The sequence below is a fragment of the Hylobates moloch genome, unplaced genomic scaffold, assembly GCF_009828535.3.
Source record: "Hylobates moloch isolate HMO894 unplaced genomic scaffold, HMol_V3 SCAFFOLD_5, whole genome shotgun sequence".
Lineage (NCBI taxonomy): Eukaryota > Metazoa > Chordata > Mammalia > Primates > Hylobatidae > Hylobates > Hylobates moloch.
Window position 1 is genome coordinate 86,764,537 of NW_026652280.1, and position 17,268 is coordinate 86,781,804.

At 50.4% G+C, this 17,268-nt stretch overlaps 1 protein-coding gene and 1 pseudogene across 4 annotated transcripts; one reads left to right on the forward strand and one right to left on the reverse strand.

Annotated features, from left to right (window-relative positions):
• Positions 1-8,481: 8,481 nt before the first annotated feature.
• Positions 8,482-11,438, reverse strand: LOC116469092 (uncharacterized protein NDUFV1-DT-like; annotated as a pseudogene).
• Positions 11,249-17,197, forward strand: NDUFV1 (NADH:ubiquinone oxidoreductase core subunit V1). 4 transcript variants are annotated; one of them, XM_032153665.2, is made up of 10 exons: positions 11,249-11,270; positions 13,045-13,123; positions 13,197-13,367; positions 14,098-14,281; positions 15,028-15,217; positions 15,652-15,864; positions 16,059-16,225; positions 16,553-16,634; positions 16,776-16,921; positions 17,028-17,197. In XM_032153665.2, the coding sequence occupies exons 1-10, from the start codon at positions 11,264-11,266 to the stop codon at positions 17,112-17,114; spliced, it is 1,326 nt and encodes a 441-aa protein (XP_032009556.1). In that variant the 5' UTR covers positions 11,249-11,263; the 3' UTR covers positions 17,115-17,197. The 4 variants fall into 4 exon arrangements, with proteins under 4 accessions (XP_032009556.1, XP_058294991.1, XP_032009553.1 ...); XM_058439008.1 differs by having other exon boundaries at positions 11,251-11,270; positions 13,041-13,123; XM_032153662.2 differs by lacking the exon at positions 11,249-11,270 and adding an exon at positions 11,558-11,719 and having other exon boundaries at positions 13,041-13,123.
• Positions 17,198-17,268: the final 71 nt, after the last annotated feature.

The following is a 17,268-nucleotide window of genomic DNA, read 5'->3' on the forward strand; positions in this document are numbered from 1 at the left end:
TCATCCACCTGGTGAAAGCCCTGTGAACCAGCCTGGCTCCCCCATCCTCCCAGCAGCTGAGGGGCCGACTGGTGGGGACTGTGGGTGCACGATAAAGGAAGGAAGCCATAAATACTGGCCATGGCTTCATGACTGGCTGCAGCCACAGAGGTCCCCTTCAATGTCCTTTGTGGCTTTGAGTTCTGCATAGTGGGAGGAAATTGTCTTTGCAAGGTGCAAAGTGGCCCCAGGAGGAAGAAAATGTAATAGAAGACAACTGCTCAACCTGTTTCTGATCATAAAAACTCAACAGTCTTTTTCTTTTTCTTTTTGCTGATTTATAAGATGAGGCCTGACATTTCTAAAACCTGAACCATTGAGGAATGGGGAAGACGAGTTTCACATTTCTCACAGCTTAGAAGGGGCATTGAAGGGGTGTGTAAGCTTTTCCTGGTGTCTGTCATCCCAGATAGCCATCAAGGACTATGAGGAGTGAAAACGAAGAGACTAGAGCTTTTGTGTTAAGGGACAAGAGCTTTTGTATTAAGGGACAAAGGGGATGTAGGCAAGACTTCAGGTGACAACAGGGGGATGGGCAAAGGACCAATGCAGAAACAATCGTTACCTAGACCTGATCTTCTGGGTTTCCGGATGTGAGTTTGCTGCAGGGAGGCGCCAGCAGGACTGGACCCAGGGAACTGATACCAGTACCTGGGGTCTGTGCATGCCCAAGACCTCCCTGGTCCTCCATGATGGAAACTGCAGACCGTGTCTAATGCGTCAGGATGGTATATGCCAAAGAGGGACCCTGAGACACTGGCAGAGTGATGGAGAGTGGCCACACCAGGACGGCAGCACGGAGGGTATTCCATGGCCCCCAAGCTGGGCCAGCAGGGACAGAGGCCTGGGCCTGATTCGTCATTTATTGTGCTGCTTTCCTTAAATACATTCACCTCATCCTTTGCGTGCCCCACTGGCCGTGATTGATTGACTTTACTCTTTCCAGTTTAAATTCATGGGAAAAAAAAGATTTCTGGTTCAAGACAGCAGGATACAACCTGAAACCCACTGTGTCTTTCTCAAACACATCAAGACCAGAGAAGAAAAACTATAAAAACTTTTTTTTTTTTTTAAGACAGAGTCTTGCTCTGTCACCCAGGCTGGAGTGCAATGGCACAATCTCGGTCCACTGCAATCTCTGCCTCCTGGGTTCAAGCAATTCTCCTGCCTCAGCCTCCCGAGTAGCTAGGATTGCAGGCACCTGCCACCATTCCCGGTTAATTTTTTGTATTTTTAGCAGAGACGAGGTTTCACCATGTTAGCCAGGATGGTCTCGAATTCCTGGCCTCAAGTGATCCACCCGCCTCGGCCTCCCAAAGTGTTGGGATTACAGGCGTGAGCCACCGCACCTGGCATGAATTTCCTATTTAGCATTCTTTCCCTGTATTTCTCCTTTACTCTGTTTTCTTGTCTTCAGTTGAATTGAGTTTTTTTGTGCTAGTCTCTTCTCCCCTACTATTGGAAGTTACACATTTTACTTCTATTTTTAGTGATTACTCTTAAATTTTTAGATCATACCTAAATTTCATGTCCAAGCAAAAGCTAATTAATATCTTTATCCCCCTTCCCGAATATGAAGCGAAAACAAAAACAGAGTGTATGTCCAGGTGCAGTGGCTCACGCCTGTAATCTCAACACTTTGGGAGGCCGAGGTGGGCGGATCACCTGAGGTCAGGAGTTTGAGACCAGCCTGGCCAACATGGAGAAACTCTGTCTCTACTAAAAAAAAAAAAAAAAATAGCCGGGCGTGGTGGCACGTGAGTGAGCCGAGAGTTCACGAGTTCAAGAAAAAGTAACAATTTGGCCAGGTTCAGTGGCTTATGCCTGTTATCCCAGCACTTTGGGAGGCCGCGGTGAGTGGATCACTTGAGGCCAGGAATTAGAAACCAGCCTGGCTAACATGGCAAAACTCCATCTCTACTAAAAACACAAAAATTAGCCAGGTGTGGTGGCACACACCTGTAATCCCAGCTACTAAGGAGGCTGAGGCAGGAGAATTGCTTGAACCTAAGTGGTGGAGGTTGCAATGAGCCAAGATCGCACCACTGCACTCCAGCCTGGGTGATAGACCAAGACTCTGTCTCAAAAAAATAAATAAAATAAATAAAATGGAAAAATTAACAATTCATCAAGAAAACTTTCTTTATAAGTGATCAAAATTGGCTCAAGGAAATAGATAAATAGCCATAAAAGAACTGGAGGCCAGGCGCGGTGGCTCACGCCTGTAATCGCAGCACTTTGTGAGGCTGAGGCGGGTGGATCATGAGGTCAGGAGATCGAGACCATCCTAGCTAACACGGTGAAACCCCGTCTGTACCAAAAATACAAAATATTAGCCGGGTGTGGTGGCACGTGCCTATAGTCCCAGCTACTTGGGAGGCTGAGGCAGGAAAATTGCTTGAACCCGGGAGGCGGAGGTTTCAGTGAGCCAAGATCGCACACTGCACTCCTGCCTGGGTGACGGAGCAAGACTCCATCTCAAAAAAAAAAAAAAAAGAAAAAGAAATGGAGATAGTGTTTCAATCACCCCTAAGCAGAGGTCCCAGCTCCAGATAGCTTTACAATAAGTTATAGACATGCTTCAGGAAATAGATAATTTTTAACCTGAGCAAACTCTTCCAATATGTGGAAAAAGATGGGAAGTGGCCCACCTCATTTTAAGGGGCTAGCATAATCTTGTAGCAAAACTGAACAAGATCCCCCGGAGAAAGTAAAACTAGAGGCTACCCTCTCTTGTGAGCACTGGTGTAGAAACTGAATAAAATGTTAGCAAAACAAATGCAGCAGGACAGTGAAATCATATTACATCATGACCAATTGGTGTTTAGACCCAGAATAAGAAAAAATAAGAATAGCAAGCACTTACATGGAGATTAAAACATGTAATCGTCACAACACCACCTTGAAACAGAGAGAGGTCAAGGAACTTGCTCCATGACACGCAGCTGATTCAGTGTAAGAATCCAGAATTAAGTCCAGAGAGGCCTCCTTCTGTGTTCTCAGCCACTGCGCTCTGCTGCCCCGTTAGGTCAACAAATTAGAAAAATGATTGATGTGATTAACCACAGATTAAAGAAGAAAAACAACATCATCTCAGATGCAGAAAAAGCTTTCCATGAAACTGAGCACAACTTCATGATAGAACTGTGCTCTCAAAGGGAGTTTTCATAACATAATCGTGGTCTCTGCCAAAAGCCTCAGCAAACCTCATACTTACTGGTTGCTATGACAACTGTCACACATACTAATTGTTTTAAGATAAATAGGCCAGAGTTCTCAGCATGTTTTACCTTCATGCCCGATAGAAGGAGAGGCCTGCTTCCAAGATGCCTCTGAGCAACCAGGCAAGCCATACCCAGATCAGTTAGGGCAAATAGAATTTTGTAGCCCTGAACTACAATTACCTACAACTCAGTTTTGTTTTTTTGAGACGGAGTCTTGCTCTGTCACCAGCCTGTGGTGCAGTGGTGCGATCTCGGCTCACTGCAACCTCCAACTCCCTGGTTCAAGTGATTCTCCTGCCTCAGCCCCCCAAGCAGCTGGGATTACAGGCACGCGCCACCACGCCTGGGTAATTTTTCTATTTTTATTTTTATTTTTTTCAGTCGAAGTCTTGCTCTGTCTCTCAGGCTGGAGTTCAGCGGCGTTATCTCGGCTCACTGCAAGCTCCGCCTCCCAGGTTCACGCCATTCTCCTGCCTCAGCCTCCCAAGTAGCTGGGACTACAGGTGCCCACCATCACGCCCGGCTAATTTTTTTGTATTTTTAGTAGAGACGGGGTTTCACCGTGTTATCCAGGATGGTATTGATCTCCTGACCTCTTGATCCGCCCGTCTTGGCCTCCCAAAGTGCTGGGATTACAGGCGTGAGCCATCGCGCCTGGCCAATTTTTCTGTTTTTAGTAGAGACGGGATTTCCCCCATGTTGGCCAGGATGGTCTCAGTCTCCTGACCTCGTGAACCGCCCGCCTCAGCCTCCCAAAGTGCTGAGATTACAGGTGTGAGCCGTCATGCTCAACCTACACACCCAGTTTTTAAGCAAGCCATTTGGAAGCTAAAGGTACTTTCTTAAGAATGCAGTGGGTGTCATGAAAGAAACCTCTGGGTGATTGGGGAAGAAGACATAGCAGAAGAGGACAATAACAAGATGTCAGAGGTCAGGTACGGTGGCTTATGCCTGTAATCCCAGCACTTTGGGAGGCCAAGGCAGGTGGATCACCTGAGGTCAGGAGTTCGAGACCAGCCCGATCAATATGGTGAAACCCTGTCTCTACTAAAAATACAAAATTAGCTGGATGTAGTGGTGTGCACCTGTAATCCCAGCTACTTGGGAGGGTGAAAAAAAAAAGATGTCGGAGAAGAGAGTAAGCTAGAGACTGGTGAATGTTTCCGACTGCCATCTTTATCTAATGAGGTTTAAGGTGTTATTGTTGAGAATTTTATCTCCCTTTGCACCTGGATCGACAGTTCTTTTCTGCAGTCACTCTGTCTTTACCTTATTTTTCACAAGTAGCTACTAATAATTAGGGGGAATATAATCAGAAACCGACACACAGGAATTCTGTTTCTGAGCATCCAGCGGAAAACTTCTGGCCTAAGGCATTTGATGTGAAAAGATAAAAAAAAATTAACAAATAGAACTGAGGACCTTAATATTGTCAACAAAAAGAGTCAAACTCTGTACAATATTTGAAGAGATGTATTTTTATTATTTTTTTTGGACAGAGTTTTGCTCTGTTGCACAGGCTGGAGTGCAATGGCGTGATCTTGGCTCACTGCAACCTCCGCCTCCAGGTTCAAGCAATTATCATGCCTCAGCCTCCCCAGTAGCTGAGGTTACAGGCATGCACCACCACGCCTGGCTAATTTTTTGTATTTTTAGTAGAGACGGGGTTTCACCATGTTGGCCAGGCTGGTCTTGAACTCCTGACCTCAGGAGATCTGCCTGCCTCAGCTTCCCAAAGTGCTGGGATTACAGGCGTGAGCCACTGTGCCCAGCCGATATTTATTCTAGGTTGAATAAGAGTGACTGGTGGTCTGTGACACAGCCCCCAGGAGATCCTGAGAACATGTGCCCAAGGTGGTTGGGCCACAACTTAATTTTATACATTTTAGGGAGACATAAGACATCAATCAAGACATGTAAGATTCTAGACAATAGGAAGCAGGTTGGGGGCTGCTTCCAGGTAGTAGGTGGACTCAAAGATTTTTCTGATTGGCAATCAGTTGAAAGAGTGATCAACAGAAAGGAATGTCTAGGTTACAAAGGGGTTGTGGAGACCAAGGTTTTGTCATGCAGATAAAGCCTCCAGGTAGCAGGCTTTGGAGAGAATAGATCATCAATGTTCCTTGTCAGATGTAAGAGTCTGTTCTATCAGCAATTCTGAAAGAGAGGAGTGTGTAATGAGGCATGTCCGGGTCCCCTTTTCATCATGGCCTGAACTAGCTTTTCAGGTTAACTTTGGAAAGCCCTTGCTGAGAGGAGGGGTCTACTCGGATGGGTGGGGGGCTTAGAGTTTTCCTTTTGGTTTATAATATCAAACCTTTACACATTCCCGTTAAAGTCACACCCCAGGTAAGGAAGCTTGCTATCACCACTATTCAGCCTTATCCTGAAGTTTTTAGTTGGTGCAATAATGAAAAGAAACGAGACACCTGATGTTAGAAAGGAAGCGACACCATCCTTACTATTTCTCAACAGTGTGATCACCAGCAGAGAAAACAGAAAAGCAGGCCGGGCGCAGTGGCTCAGGCCTGTAGTCTCAGCACTTTGGGAGGCTGAGGTGGGAGAATCACCTGAGCCTGGGAGGGCAAGGCTGTGGTGAGCTGTGATCATGCCACTGTACTCCAACCTATGTGATGGAGTGAGACCCTGTCTCAAAAAACAACAACAACTACAGCAAGAACAAAACAAGAAAAGCTTGAAAGAATACAATTTTATTTATTTTATTTTTTACTTCCCACACTACACTGATGTAGCCTTTTAAAAATCATTTATTTAGTTAGTTTTTTTGTTTTGCTTTTGAGACAGGGTCTCGCTCTCTTACCCAAGCTGGAGCGCAGTGGTGCTATCAGGGCTCACTGCAGTCTCACCTTCCCAGGCTCAAACCATCTTCCCGCCTTAGCATCCCAAGGAGCTGGGATTACAGGTGTGCACCACCATGGCTGGCTAAGTTTTTACTTTTTTTTTTTTTGTAGAGATGGGGTCTCACTCTGTTGCCAGGGCTGGTCTTGTACTCCTGGACTCAAGCAATCCTCCTGCCTCAGCCTCCCAAAGTTCTGGGGTTACAGGCGTGAGCTGCACACCTGGCCTGGATAAACTTTTATAATAGCAGAGTCCATTAAGTGATCTAGATACAATATCAATAAAGGTAAATCGATAATATTCCATTCACAAGCAACAACCAATTAGAAATGTAATCAGAAAAGGGATTACAAAAACATAAAACCACAAAATACCACATAAAATTCCTGCACTAAAAAATTATAGACTTAAAAAATAATTCTAAGTCTTTAGTGAAGGAGCTAAAAGATCTGAAACAATGGGAGTGACCACATTCCCGGGTGGGAAGATGCATGATTGTAAAGACATGGTTCTTCTCTGAATTCATTTAGAATTCTGGGCACTAAGTTAAACACTCTTGGGACACTTGCTGTGTGTCAGGCATGGCTCTGAGCACTTTACAAGCACCTCATTTACTTTCTCAGTAACTCTAACCATCACTCCTTTAGGGTATATGTTATCCTCATTTTCCACTTGAGGAAACTGAGGCGGGGTCATAAAATCTCATTGGTAGGAAGTGGCAGAAGCAGGATTTTGAATCCAAGCCCTTAACCTTGAAGCTTTGGCGTCACTTGCAGATAATCATGTTTCTAAATCTATTTGTGCCAACATAGGCTAATCTCAAAAACATCGTGTTGAATGAAAAAAGCAAGGTGTACACTTATTACATCGAAATACTAGGCTGGGTGCAGCAGCTCACGCCTGTATTCCCAGTACTTTGGGAGGCAAAGACCAGAGGATCGCTTAAGCCCAGGAGTTCGAGACCAGCCCTGGGCAACATAGAGAGCCCTTGCATATACAAATTTTAAAAAACTAGCCCGGTATGGTTTTGCACACCTTTGGCTCCAGCTACTCAGGAGGGTGAGGCGGGAGGATCCCTTGAGGCCGGGGGGTCAAGGCTGCAGTGAGCCATGATCATGCCACTGCACTCCAGCCTGGGTGACAGAGCGAGACCTGTCTCAAACCAAACATACAAAATGCCATTACTGCAAATAAAAAGCACCAAACACTCATATTTTTCTGTGGGTAAATATATACACAAGTAAAATAATTTTTTAAAAGGATTGGAAGATGATATCAGATTCAACAGCATTTGGCTCCAAGATAGTAAGAGGGGACTTTACAATTTTTTTGTAAAGGTCTAAATTTCTTTCTTTTTTTTTTTTTTTTGAGACAGAGTCTCACTCTGTCGCCCAGGCTGGAGTGCAGTGGCGTGATCTCAGCTCACTGCAAGCTCTGCCTCCCGGGTTCACGCCATTCTCCTGCCTCAGCCTCCTGAGTAGCTGGGACTACAGGCGCCCGCCACTACCCCTGGCTAATTTTTTATATTTTTAGTAGAGACGAGGTTTTACCGTGTTAGCCAGGATGGTCTTGATCTCCTGACCTCATGATCTGCCTGCCTCGGCCTCCCAAAGCGCTGGGATTACAGGCATGAGTCACCACGCCCTGCCCGTAAAAGTCTAAATTTTTAAGAACCAGTATATTAATATGCTACTGTGAAGTGTTTTAAAATCACCTAGAAAACCGGCTGGGCACAGTGGCTCACGCCTATAATCCCAGTACTTTGGGAGGCTGAGGTGGGTGGATCACCTGAGGTCAGGAGTTCGAGACCAGCCTGGTCAACATGGTGAAACCCTGTCTCTACTAAAAATACAAAAATTAGCCAGGTGTGGTGGTGTGCACCTGTAATCCCAGCTACTTGGGAGGCTGAGGCAGGAGAATCACTTGAACCCAGGAGGCGGAGGTTGCAGCAAGTTGATTGCACTACGCTCTGGACTGGGTGGCAAGAATGAGACTCCATCTCAATAAATAAATATTTTTTAAAAAATCACCTAGAAACAGTAACAGGTATTGTCAGGATGGTCATAATATGTTATTACTTTCTTCTTGCTTTTTTGGTATTTCTCCAATTTCAAACACAGGAAAAAAATTGATGTTTTTCATTTTCCAAATATAATATTTGATTACAATATTGAGTAAGTCCCTCCCTTGAGAAGCTCTGTGCTGGGGGTTGGGGAAGATCTGATCGTGCCTTACTCACACTGGGTCTGACAATAGGTGCTCAAGATAGTTGTATGGGGTTGTTGTAGGACCAACAGGTTTGTATGCCCATATGTATGCAGTAACAGACCAATTACACTGAGATAGCAGGGTTTGCAGCAGAGAAAGAGTTTAATGATTGCAGGGCACCAAGTTTGGAGATGGGAGGAGACCTTCAAATCCATCTCCGCAAGGAGTTTTGGGCGGGGTTTTTTAAGGAGATTGTGGAGGGCAAGGGGCTGGAAATTTGGGATTGTTGATTGTCTAAGCAAGGGGCATGAAATAATTGGGATTGGAAACCTCATTCTTTGGTGAGCCAGCTCCTCATGGGGACCAGTTGAGTCAGTAGTTTTACCAGCATGCAGGACCTGAAGGAATATTTTAAAAGGAAAATTTAACATTTCATGTCCAAGTTGTTATTTGTACAGCAGTTAAGGGCAGCTATAATCTGGGGTCTTTGTGACTCCAGGACAACAGGCACCAACTAGCCATGAGGAAGCAGGTCAGAGAGGAGCTGACCTCATGATGAATGCTGAGTGTGCTGCAGGCTTGGTTTATTTTCATCTTTCCCCCCTACTTCTTCCCTAATTGGTTTTATAAAGTTTATAGGGACGGTTGTAGGATGGTTGCAGAAAGCTTCCTGGGGGAGGTGACGTCCAAAGGGCTCCTAGGAGGAGTAGGGCCAAGTCGGGAGGAAGACAGATCCTCTGGTGCAGATCCAACTTGTATGGGCAAAACCAAAGGAGCTGGAACTGGGGAGGTTGACAGGTGGCAGCCACAAAGGACCTTGAATGCCAGGCCAAAGGGTCTTGAGCTTTGTTCTGAGGGCAGTGGGGAACCACAAAAACTCTCAGGCAGGAAAGGGGCAAAACGAGTTCTGAGATTTATAATAATCCTACTGTTCTATGTTTGCAGAGAACGGGCTGGAGGAGCCAAGATGTGAGGGTGGGAGGCCCCAAGGACACATTGTTAATTTCAGGTGAGAGATGACAGGGCCACAGCCATCTCTCACTGTGCAGGGAATGTTTGGAAGGTAAAGTTGACCAGATAGACACAGTGGATGTGGGGCCAGTGGGACAGGGAGGAGCCCTTGATATCTCTTGGCTTGTGGCCTGGAGGCTGGCTGGGGAGGCTGATACACAGAGTGACACAGGATGGGATGGGTGCTGAGGAGGTGAGAGCCAGGACCTGAGACACTGCAGAGAAGGCTCCTTGGAGATGACATCGGAGTGGATCTCCTTCTTCGCTTGAGAAGCCTGGCAAGTAGGTGCTCCAGTGGGTGGGGACCAGTGGGGCATTTGTTGTTAGGAGACCTCAGGCCGAGTTCTGACAGTTGTGTCATCCTACAGGCCACTCAGCAATGCTGATACCCTGCTTCTGAAAACAGGGCTCATAATTCCTGAGGCTGGAGTTTTGGAGGATTAAGGAGGCAACACAGCCAAGTGCTTGGCCCAGAGCCTGGCACTGAATGAACAGAGGATCCTTCCCCTCACTCTCCGTTTTCCATACCCCCCATGCCCAGCATCTCCTGTCCGCAACATCCCCAATCTGCCTCTCCCTCAGCCTGTATTCCTTTGACCCAGTTAGAGAGAGATGAGGAAGGAACCCACCCGCTGGCTCTGACCTGCCCCCCTTCTTCTGCCCCAAAGGGAGGGATCCGAGGACTCAGGTCTGAGCCCGGATTAGCTGTGTAATCCCCAGCTTTGCCTAGGCAACCTCTTTCCCTGACCAAGAGAGGGGGCCTGGGGCTGGCAGCCAGGACTCCTGGGCTCTGGGCCTGATACTACCCTATCTGTCTGGGAAACCTCAGACAGGGAAGAGATCTCTTGGTGCCTCTCTTGGGAATGTCACTGATGTCCACAGTGACTGTCACATGTGTGTCAGTTGTTCTGTGTGTTTGCTGTGTGCAGGGCACTGTGGAAGGGAAGAAAGGCCTAGATTCCCGTCCAGCTCCACCATTCAGCAGCTTCATGCCCACAGACAAAGGACAAAATCCCCCTCAGCCTCAGTTTTTTCGTGGACAAAATGGAGTGAACACCTTGCGGGGCTGCTGTGGGATATGTGAGAAAATAGCTGCAAAGGAGTTTTGTAAATAGCACGTTTTAGAGAGATCAGGAAGGATGATTCCAGCACAAAAGAACAGAGATGGTTCCTCCCCATGAGGACTGGAAAAGAGCTGGGAGAGCAGGCCAAAAAGGTCACTCTTATCACGAGGACCACAACACAGGGTTCCAGGAAACTGAAAAAGACGAGTTCATCAGGCTTCCAAGACTTCCTGGGAAGGCAAAGGACAGAGGGACCTCCTCAGGTCAGGGGAAAACCGAGGGAGGGGGACAGCCACACAAACACCCTAAAGTCTAATGACGGCAGAAAGGGGTCTTGGGGGACGGGGGTGGGGTTCGCAGCAGTGGCCTGGGCGTGATGACCCTGGCGAAGGAGGGGGTCGCAGAGCCCTTAAATCCTGGACCAGTGGCTGATTCCAAAGGCAGCAGGGACCATGCCAGGATTTTGGGCAGAAGCACAAAGTGCTGGACTCTCCTGACAAGAGCTGAGAGAACTCAGCGGCGCCAGCAAGAGGATGTGCCGTGCACTGACCATCTGCATCCTCTCTGCCTCACCCCAGCCTAGGATTCCGTGACAGGCCCTCCGGGAAGACCTCCGCGAGCAACCCCCTGCCTTGGAGTCTGCAATCCTTCCTCGAGCACACGGACGCCCGGGGTGGGGAAGCCCACAGTCTGGCAAGGCTCGGATTGGGCAGAATAATTGCAACGTAGTCATGAGGATCGGGCTATGACCTGCCTGATTTTTCCCTCCTCCCATGATACACGGATGCATACCGCAGGTGCACACTAAACGCCGAATCTATAGAAAGTGGAACACACCAGGACCCAGCAGAAGGCGACATGCGAGGTTTGTTTACTTGTGGCATCAAAGGCTGGGAGCCGGCGGGCGTAGTCCACGAAGTGAAGCGGGCTAAGGAGGGAGCGAAAGAGCGGTGGGGACAGCTGCCGCTAAATGCCAGCCCGGCGGATGGAGGAAGGCGGGCCCCACGCCGGCGGGACCACACCTCCCAGAAGCCCCGGCGCCAAGGCACTGGCCTCGCCGTCCTCCCCCGAGGAGGTGGGGCCGCTGGCGAAGCTGAAGGGGCGCAGCGATACCGGTGCGCGGTGCCGGCGTCGGGCGCGTGACGTCTTTCCTGCGCGCCACCTAGCGTCTCTATCGCGCCAGTTCCTCAGCCTCAGTGCTGTGAAGGTGACAGCGTGAGGTGACCCAGCTGGCCCCCCGCGATGCTGGCAGCACGGCGGCTGCTCGGCTGGTCGCTTCCCGCGCGGGTATCTGTGCGTTTCAGCGGAGACACGGTGAGGCCCGGCCTGGCTGGGGCCAGGGGTGTTCGGGGCCGGGTGTCGCGGCCGCGCCTGTGCACGAGCAGTCCCTGGGGTCTGTAGTGGCCTCTGGAGAGCCCTTCTCCCCAGGCCAGGCGGGAAGGCCCCCGCTCTGGCCTGGTTGAAGTAGGGGAACGGGTCCCAACGCGGGGCCGACTCCCTTGGCCCTCTGGCTTGCTGGCTTCCCTTGTTTCACAGTCCTCGGTCTGGCGGAAGTTTTGCAGGTTATGAAGCGCCCTAGTCTTTCATTCCCTCTTTGTCACAGCCTTGTAGGGCGTGAAGGGGTCATTGCCGCATTTAGGGATGCGCACCTCCTGATTTCCCGTCCACTGCTCTGCGCCCTGAAGTGGCTGAAAAATGCTCTTAAAAGGATGGGAATCCCGTCGCCCTCAGCTGGGGCGCTCTCCACTGGGTCGTGGGGCTCCTCATTTCATCCTCAGTGTGCCCCTCCATCACCTGTGTGTTAAGGAGGCATTTCTTTCCCATCAGTAAACACATTTCGCCTCTTCGGCCGAGTTAGGAATATAAAAGGCCCCTGGCCTACCCAAGTTTTGGTCCAGCAGGGGAGCCAGGCCAGGAAAGGGCCAAGCCGCCACACTCGGCTTGTGGGGCGGTGTGGTGCCGTGATGCAGCTGTGGGCTTTGGCCACTGACAGACCTGGGCTCAAATTGGACTTGCTGCTTTTGACTGAGACTTTCCATAAGTTCCTTTTGCTCCGAGCCTCAGTTTTCTCCTCTGTGAAATAGAGAAAATCGTTCCTATCAGAGTTGTTAGGAGGATGAAATGGGATTTTGGATGTAAAATGCTTCCATTCAGTACCTGCTAAACAAAATGCTTACTAATGGCCGGGCGCGGTGGCTGACTTCTGTAATCCCAGCACTTTGGGAGGCTGAGGCAGGCGGATTGCTTGAGGTCAGGAGTTCGAGACCAGCCTGGCCAATATGGTGAAACCCTGTCTCTACTAAAAGTGCAAAAATTACCCGGGCGTGGTGGTGAGTGCCTGTAATCCCAGCTATCCAGAGGCTGAGGCACAAGAATTATTTGAACCTGGGAGGTGGAGGTTGCAGTGAGCTGAGATTACGCCACTGCACTCCAGCCTAGGCAACAGAGCAAGAGTCTGTCTCGAAAAAAAAAAAAAATGCTTACTAAGTGGCAGTGGTAGCTATGATGCTATAGATGCTTCCCTAGCCCTAGCCCAGCCCCTCCTAAATAGGGAGACCCAAGATTCCGTAGTTTCTGGCCCAATCCCTCATGGCTCCAGAGTGCTGCTGGGCCTCCTGACCCTTTGTCTCCCTAGACAGCACCCAAGAAAACCTCATTTGGCTCGCTGAAGGATGAAGACCGGATTTTCACCAACCTATACGGCCGCCATGACTGGAGGTGAGACAGTGCCCTTGGTGTGCAGGGTCCCGGAGCAAGGCGTCCCCTTCACTGCCTTCCCTATTCTGTCCAGGCTGAAAGGTGCCCTGAGTCGAGGTGACTGGTACAAGACAAAGGAGATCCTGCTGAAGGGGCCCGACTGGATCCTGGGCGAGATCAAGACATCGGGTTTGCGGGGCCGTGGAGGCGCTGGCTTCCCCACTGGCCTCAAGTGGAGCTTCATGAATAAGCCCTCAGATGGCAGGTGTGTGTTGGGGGGGTGGGGCAGATGTGGCTGTGGGAGAGACCTTGGGGGTGGCTGGGGTTTCCCTGGGCCTTTGGGCTCTTTCCTTAGAAACTTAGCATGAACGAGGTGGGCACACGTTCCCAGGCCTTAAATGGATGGGACTTACTCTGTGGACTTCCACAGGAGAGACTTATGTAGCAGAATCAACACATGATTTTGACTCAGGCAGACTTAGTTCAAATCCTAGCTCTGCCTCCTAATCATAGAGGTTTGGGCAATTTCCCGGCCTTTGTGAACCTTAGCTTCCTTTTTGTAAATAGGTACAGTGATATCATGCAAGGATTAAAGAGATAATGTTCATACAGCTTTTGGCCCGTACGCTGGTTGGCACATAAAGCAAATGATAAATGTCACCTGCTTTACCTCCTTTTGATGGTAGAGCTTGAGGAATGCTCTTTGTCACCAAGAGTAGAATCTGGCTCTCAGGGGCAGACACAAGGAGAGATGTTTGGATGAGCTGAATGAAGACCTTTCTTGTGGTCATAGCCACGCAAAGATAGAATAGGCAGTGAGCTCCCTGTCAGTGGTGGTGAGCAAGCAGAGCCCCTGGGACATGTTGGGAGAGCAGTGAAGGATTGGCTATCAGAGGAGACATCTTTGAGTCCTCCCTGGGTGGAGTGGGGTGGCATGGAGCTGAAGACCCAGTCCTGGTGGCCCTGTAGCCTGTCTGACCTGTGGGCCCCTGCAGGCCCAAGTATCTGGTGGTGAACGCAGACGAGGGGGAGCCGGGCACCTGCAAGGACCGGGAGATCATACGCCATGATCCTCACAAGCTGGTGGAAGGCTGCCTGGTGGGGGGCCGGGCCATGGGCGCCCGCGCCGCCTATATCTACATCCGAGGGGAATTCTACAATGAGGCCTCCAATCTGCAGGTGGGCAGGGAGAGACGTGGACAGATGAGAAGGTGCTCAGTGTGCACTCACACACCCGTCACCCAGCACAGTTGTTCTGAGGTGTTAGTACCTGGTCTCTCGGTGGTTGAACTGGGGGAGTGGTGGCCAGTCCTGCATGCATCCCAAATGGAACTTGGCTCCCAAAGCCTCCTTCCAGGGCTCCTAATGCTGCTGGTGTAAATTTTTTTTTTTTTGCTTCAAAAATATAGTATTTTTTATAATAACAAGTAGCAAGAAGAAAAAACCTAAATGGAACTACATGTTTAGCAAGAGAGCTGAATAATTATGAATATAAACAATTCCTATTTGGAGAAAATACATTATGTTCATTGCTTGGAACTATGAATAATACTTATATCTGTAGGAAATATAGAAAAATAAAATAGGTTAAGGCAATAGGATATAGGCAGTTAACATTTTCATTTTAATTTTATAAAGACTTTTATTTTTCCTTACAGACTAGGGTAGTTAGGAGACCTGATAATAGCTACTTCGTTTTTATTTTCCTGGCAGCAAAGCAGCTTACTTACGTGTTCCTTCTTGCTTATCTGTTCCAGATCATAGTCAAGTTTTCCAATTCGTTTTACTAAGCTAGCAAAATTTTTTATACCAGGAGCATTAGGAGCTTCACCGTGGGAAGCCTTCAAGGGCTTCATGACTCCTGAAGTTATAGGCTGACTCCTGGGCTGGGGGTGGGCTGGGAAACTCACACCTTTGTCCTGCAGGTGGCCATCCGAGAGGCCTATGAGGCAGGTCTGATTGGCAAGAATGCCTGTGGCTCTGGCTATGATTTTGACGTGTTTGTGGTGCGCGGGGCTGGGGCCTACATCTGTGGAGAGGAGACAGCGCTCATCGAGTCCATCGAGGGCAAGCAGGGCAAGCCCCGCCTGAAGCCCCCCTTCCCCGCAGACGTGGGTAAGGCCTGGCGTAATCCTGGGTCAGACTGTGTCCGGTGACACCCAGGATCTGGCTAGGCTCACTATGGATTGTTCTTAGGGATTTCTGAGTGCCTTCCCGGCTGGGGCCAGGGGCCAGATAGAGAGTAGGCTGGCAACAACACACAGGCTCCCCCAGGGCCGCCTACAGTCCCTCCTCCTGCCTCGGTCCCCCCCTGCACCAGTGCTGCTCTGTGGCTCCACCTTCACAGTGCCTGTTCTGAAGCTAAGGGCATGGTGGTGAACAAGGCAATGAGGCATCTCTGGAGTTTGGGGTCCAGCAGGGATAAGAATGATAAGGGGATATTAGAGCAGGGGCTCTGCCATGGTAGCAGGACCCTGGGACACACCTCCCTGCCAGGAAACTTGCCCCACCCCCTAGCAGCCACCAGTTCTCTTCCCATTTCCCTGAAGGAGTGTTTGGCTGCCCCACAACTGTGGCCAACGTGGAGACAGTGGCAGTGTCCCCCACAATCTGCCGCCGTGGGGGTACCTGGTTTGCTGGCTTTGGCAGAGAACGCAACTCAGGCACCAAACTATTTAACATCTCTGGCCATGTCAACCACCCTTGCACTGTGGAGGAGGAGATGTCTGTGCCGTTGAAAGAACTGATTGAGAAGCATGCTGGTAAGGCCTGGGGCCAGCCAGGTGGTGGGGGGTACGCAGTGGGGGCAGGTGTCCACGAAGAGAGCCTGGGCGGGAGGGCTCAGGAGACGGGGCTGGGTCTAGAGGCTGACTAAGGGCCTGGGCTCAGGACTAGGCAGGTGTGCCGGCCCCAGCCCTGACCATGCATCCCTTTGGGGACCGACTTGGGGCCCCAGGGGGTGTCACGGGCGGCTGGGACAACCTCCTTGCTGTGATCCCTGGCGGCTCGTCTACCCCACTGATCCCCAAGTCTGTGTGTGAGACGGTGCTGATGGACTTCGACGCGCTGGTGCAGGCACAGACAGGCCTGGGCACAGCTGCGGTGATCGTCATGGACCGCTCGGTAAGGGTTCACACATCAGCCCTGGTCCCTGCCCTCCTGGTTGCTGTCTCCCTCCCTGGGCCTCCCGGAAAACCCTCTTGCCAGCACTCAGGTCTCAGTTCCTGCAGCCTGAGATAAAGCAAGGTGGAAGAGGAGGGAGGAAGGCTGCTCTGAAGAGAATACCCCGGAGTCTGGACAGCACAGGGGGCCCAGGGAGGCTGGAGGAGGCTAGAACGCTGGGTGGGCTGGGAAGAGCTTCTGGAACTGGTGGAGGGGCTGCTGCTAGGGGGCTGAGGCCCAGGCTTCTGTCTGGCCGTGGGTGCCTGCTGATTGCCCCTCGTCACCCAGACGGACATCGTGAAAGCCATCGCCCGCCTCATTGAATTCTATAAGCACGAGAGCTGTGGCCAGTGTACCCCATGCCGTGAGGGTGAGCTTCGGGCAGGTTGGGGGTTTGCTTGCTGTGGCTTCATTTAACCTCTACCCCACCACATGGCCTGCATCCCTCAAGCGCCGCCCCACATCCTGGCTGGGGAGATCATCAGGCCCTCTCTTGTGGCTGTGGCTGCAGGTGTGGACTGGATGAACAAGGTGATGGCACGTTTCGTGAGGGGGGACGCCCAGCCGGCCGAGATCGACTCCCTGTGGGAGATCAGCAAGCAGATAGAAGGCCATACAATTTGTGCTCTGGGTGATGGGGCCGCCTGGCCTGTGCAGGTATTCACTACCCTTCTGTGTAGCACGGAGGGTGGGTGGCATCAAGGGCCCAGGGTGTTGGGGAATTTTTGGACTGTGTTTCACACGCTCCCCCCACCGACCCTAGGGTCTGATCCGCCACTTTCGGCCGGAGCTCGAGGAGCGGATGCAGCAGTTTGCCCAGCAGCATCAGGCCCGGCAGGCTGCCTCTTAGCCCACCACCCTGGCCTGCTGTCCTACGTCTATCCTTCTGGAATGCTGGACAATAAAGCGAGTGCTGCCCACCCTCCCGCTGCAGCTGCTGTGACTGTGCTCTTTACCCTTTACCCAGCACAGGATCTTCAAGGGTGGGAGGGGAGAACAGGGTC

Excerpts from the sequence above, each read along its gene's own strand:
- NDUFV1 (XM_032153662.2), top strand. The coding sequence starts at position 11,648 with ATGCTGGCAGCACGGCGGCTGCTCGGCTGGTCGCTTCCCGCGCGGGTA. Across the intron at positions 13,368-14,097 it reads AATAAGCCCTCAGATGGCAG|GCCCAAGTATCTGGTGGTGA; the intron begins GTGTGTGTTGGG and ends GGGCCCCTGCAG. Across the intron at positions 16,226-16,552 it reads TGATCGTCATGGACCGCTCG|ACGGACATCGTGAAAGCCAT; the intron begins GTAAGGGTTCAC and ends CTCGTCACCCAG.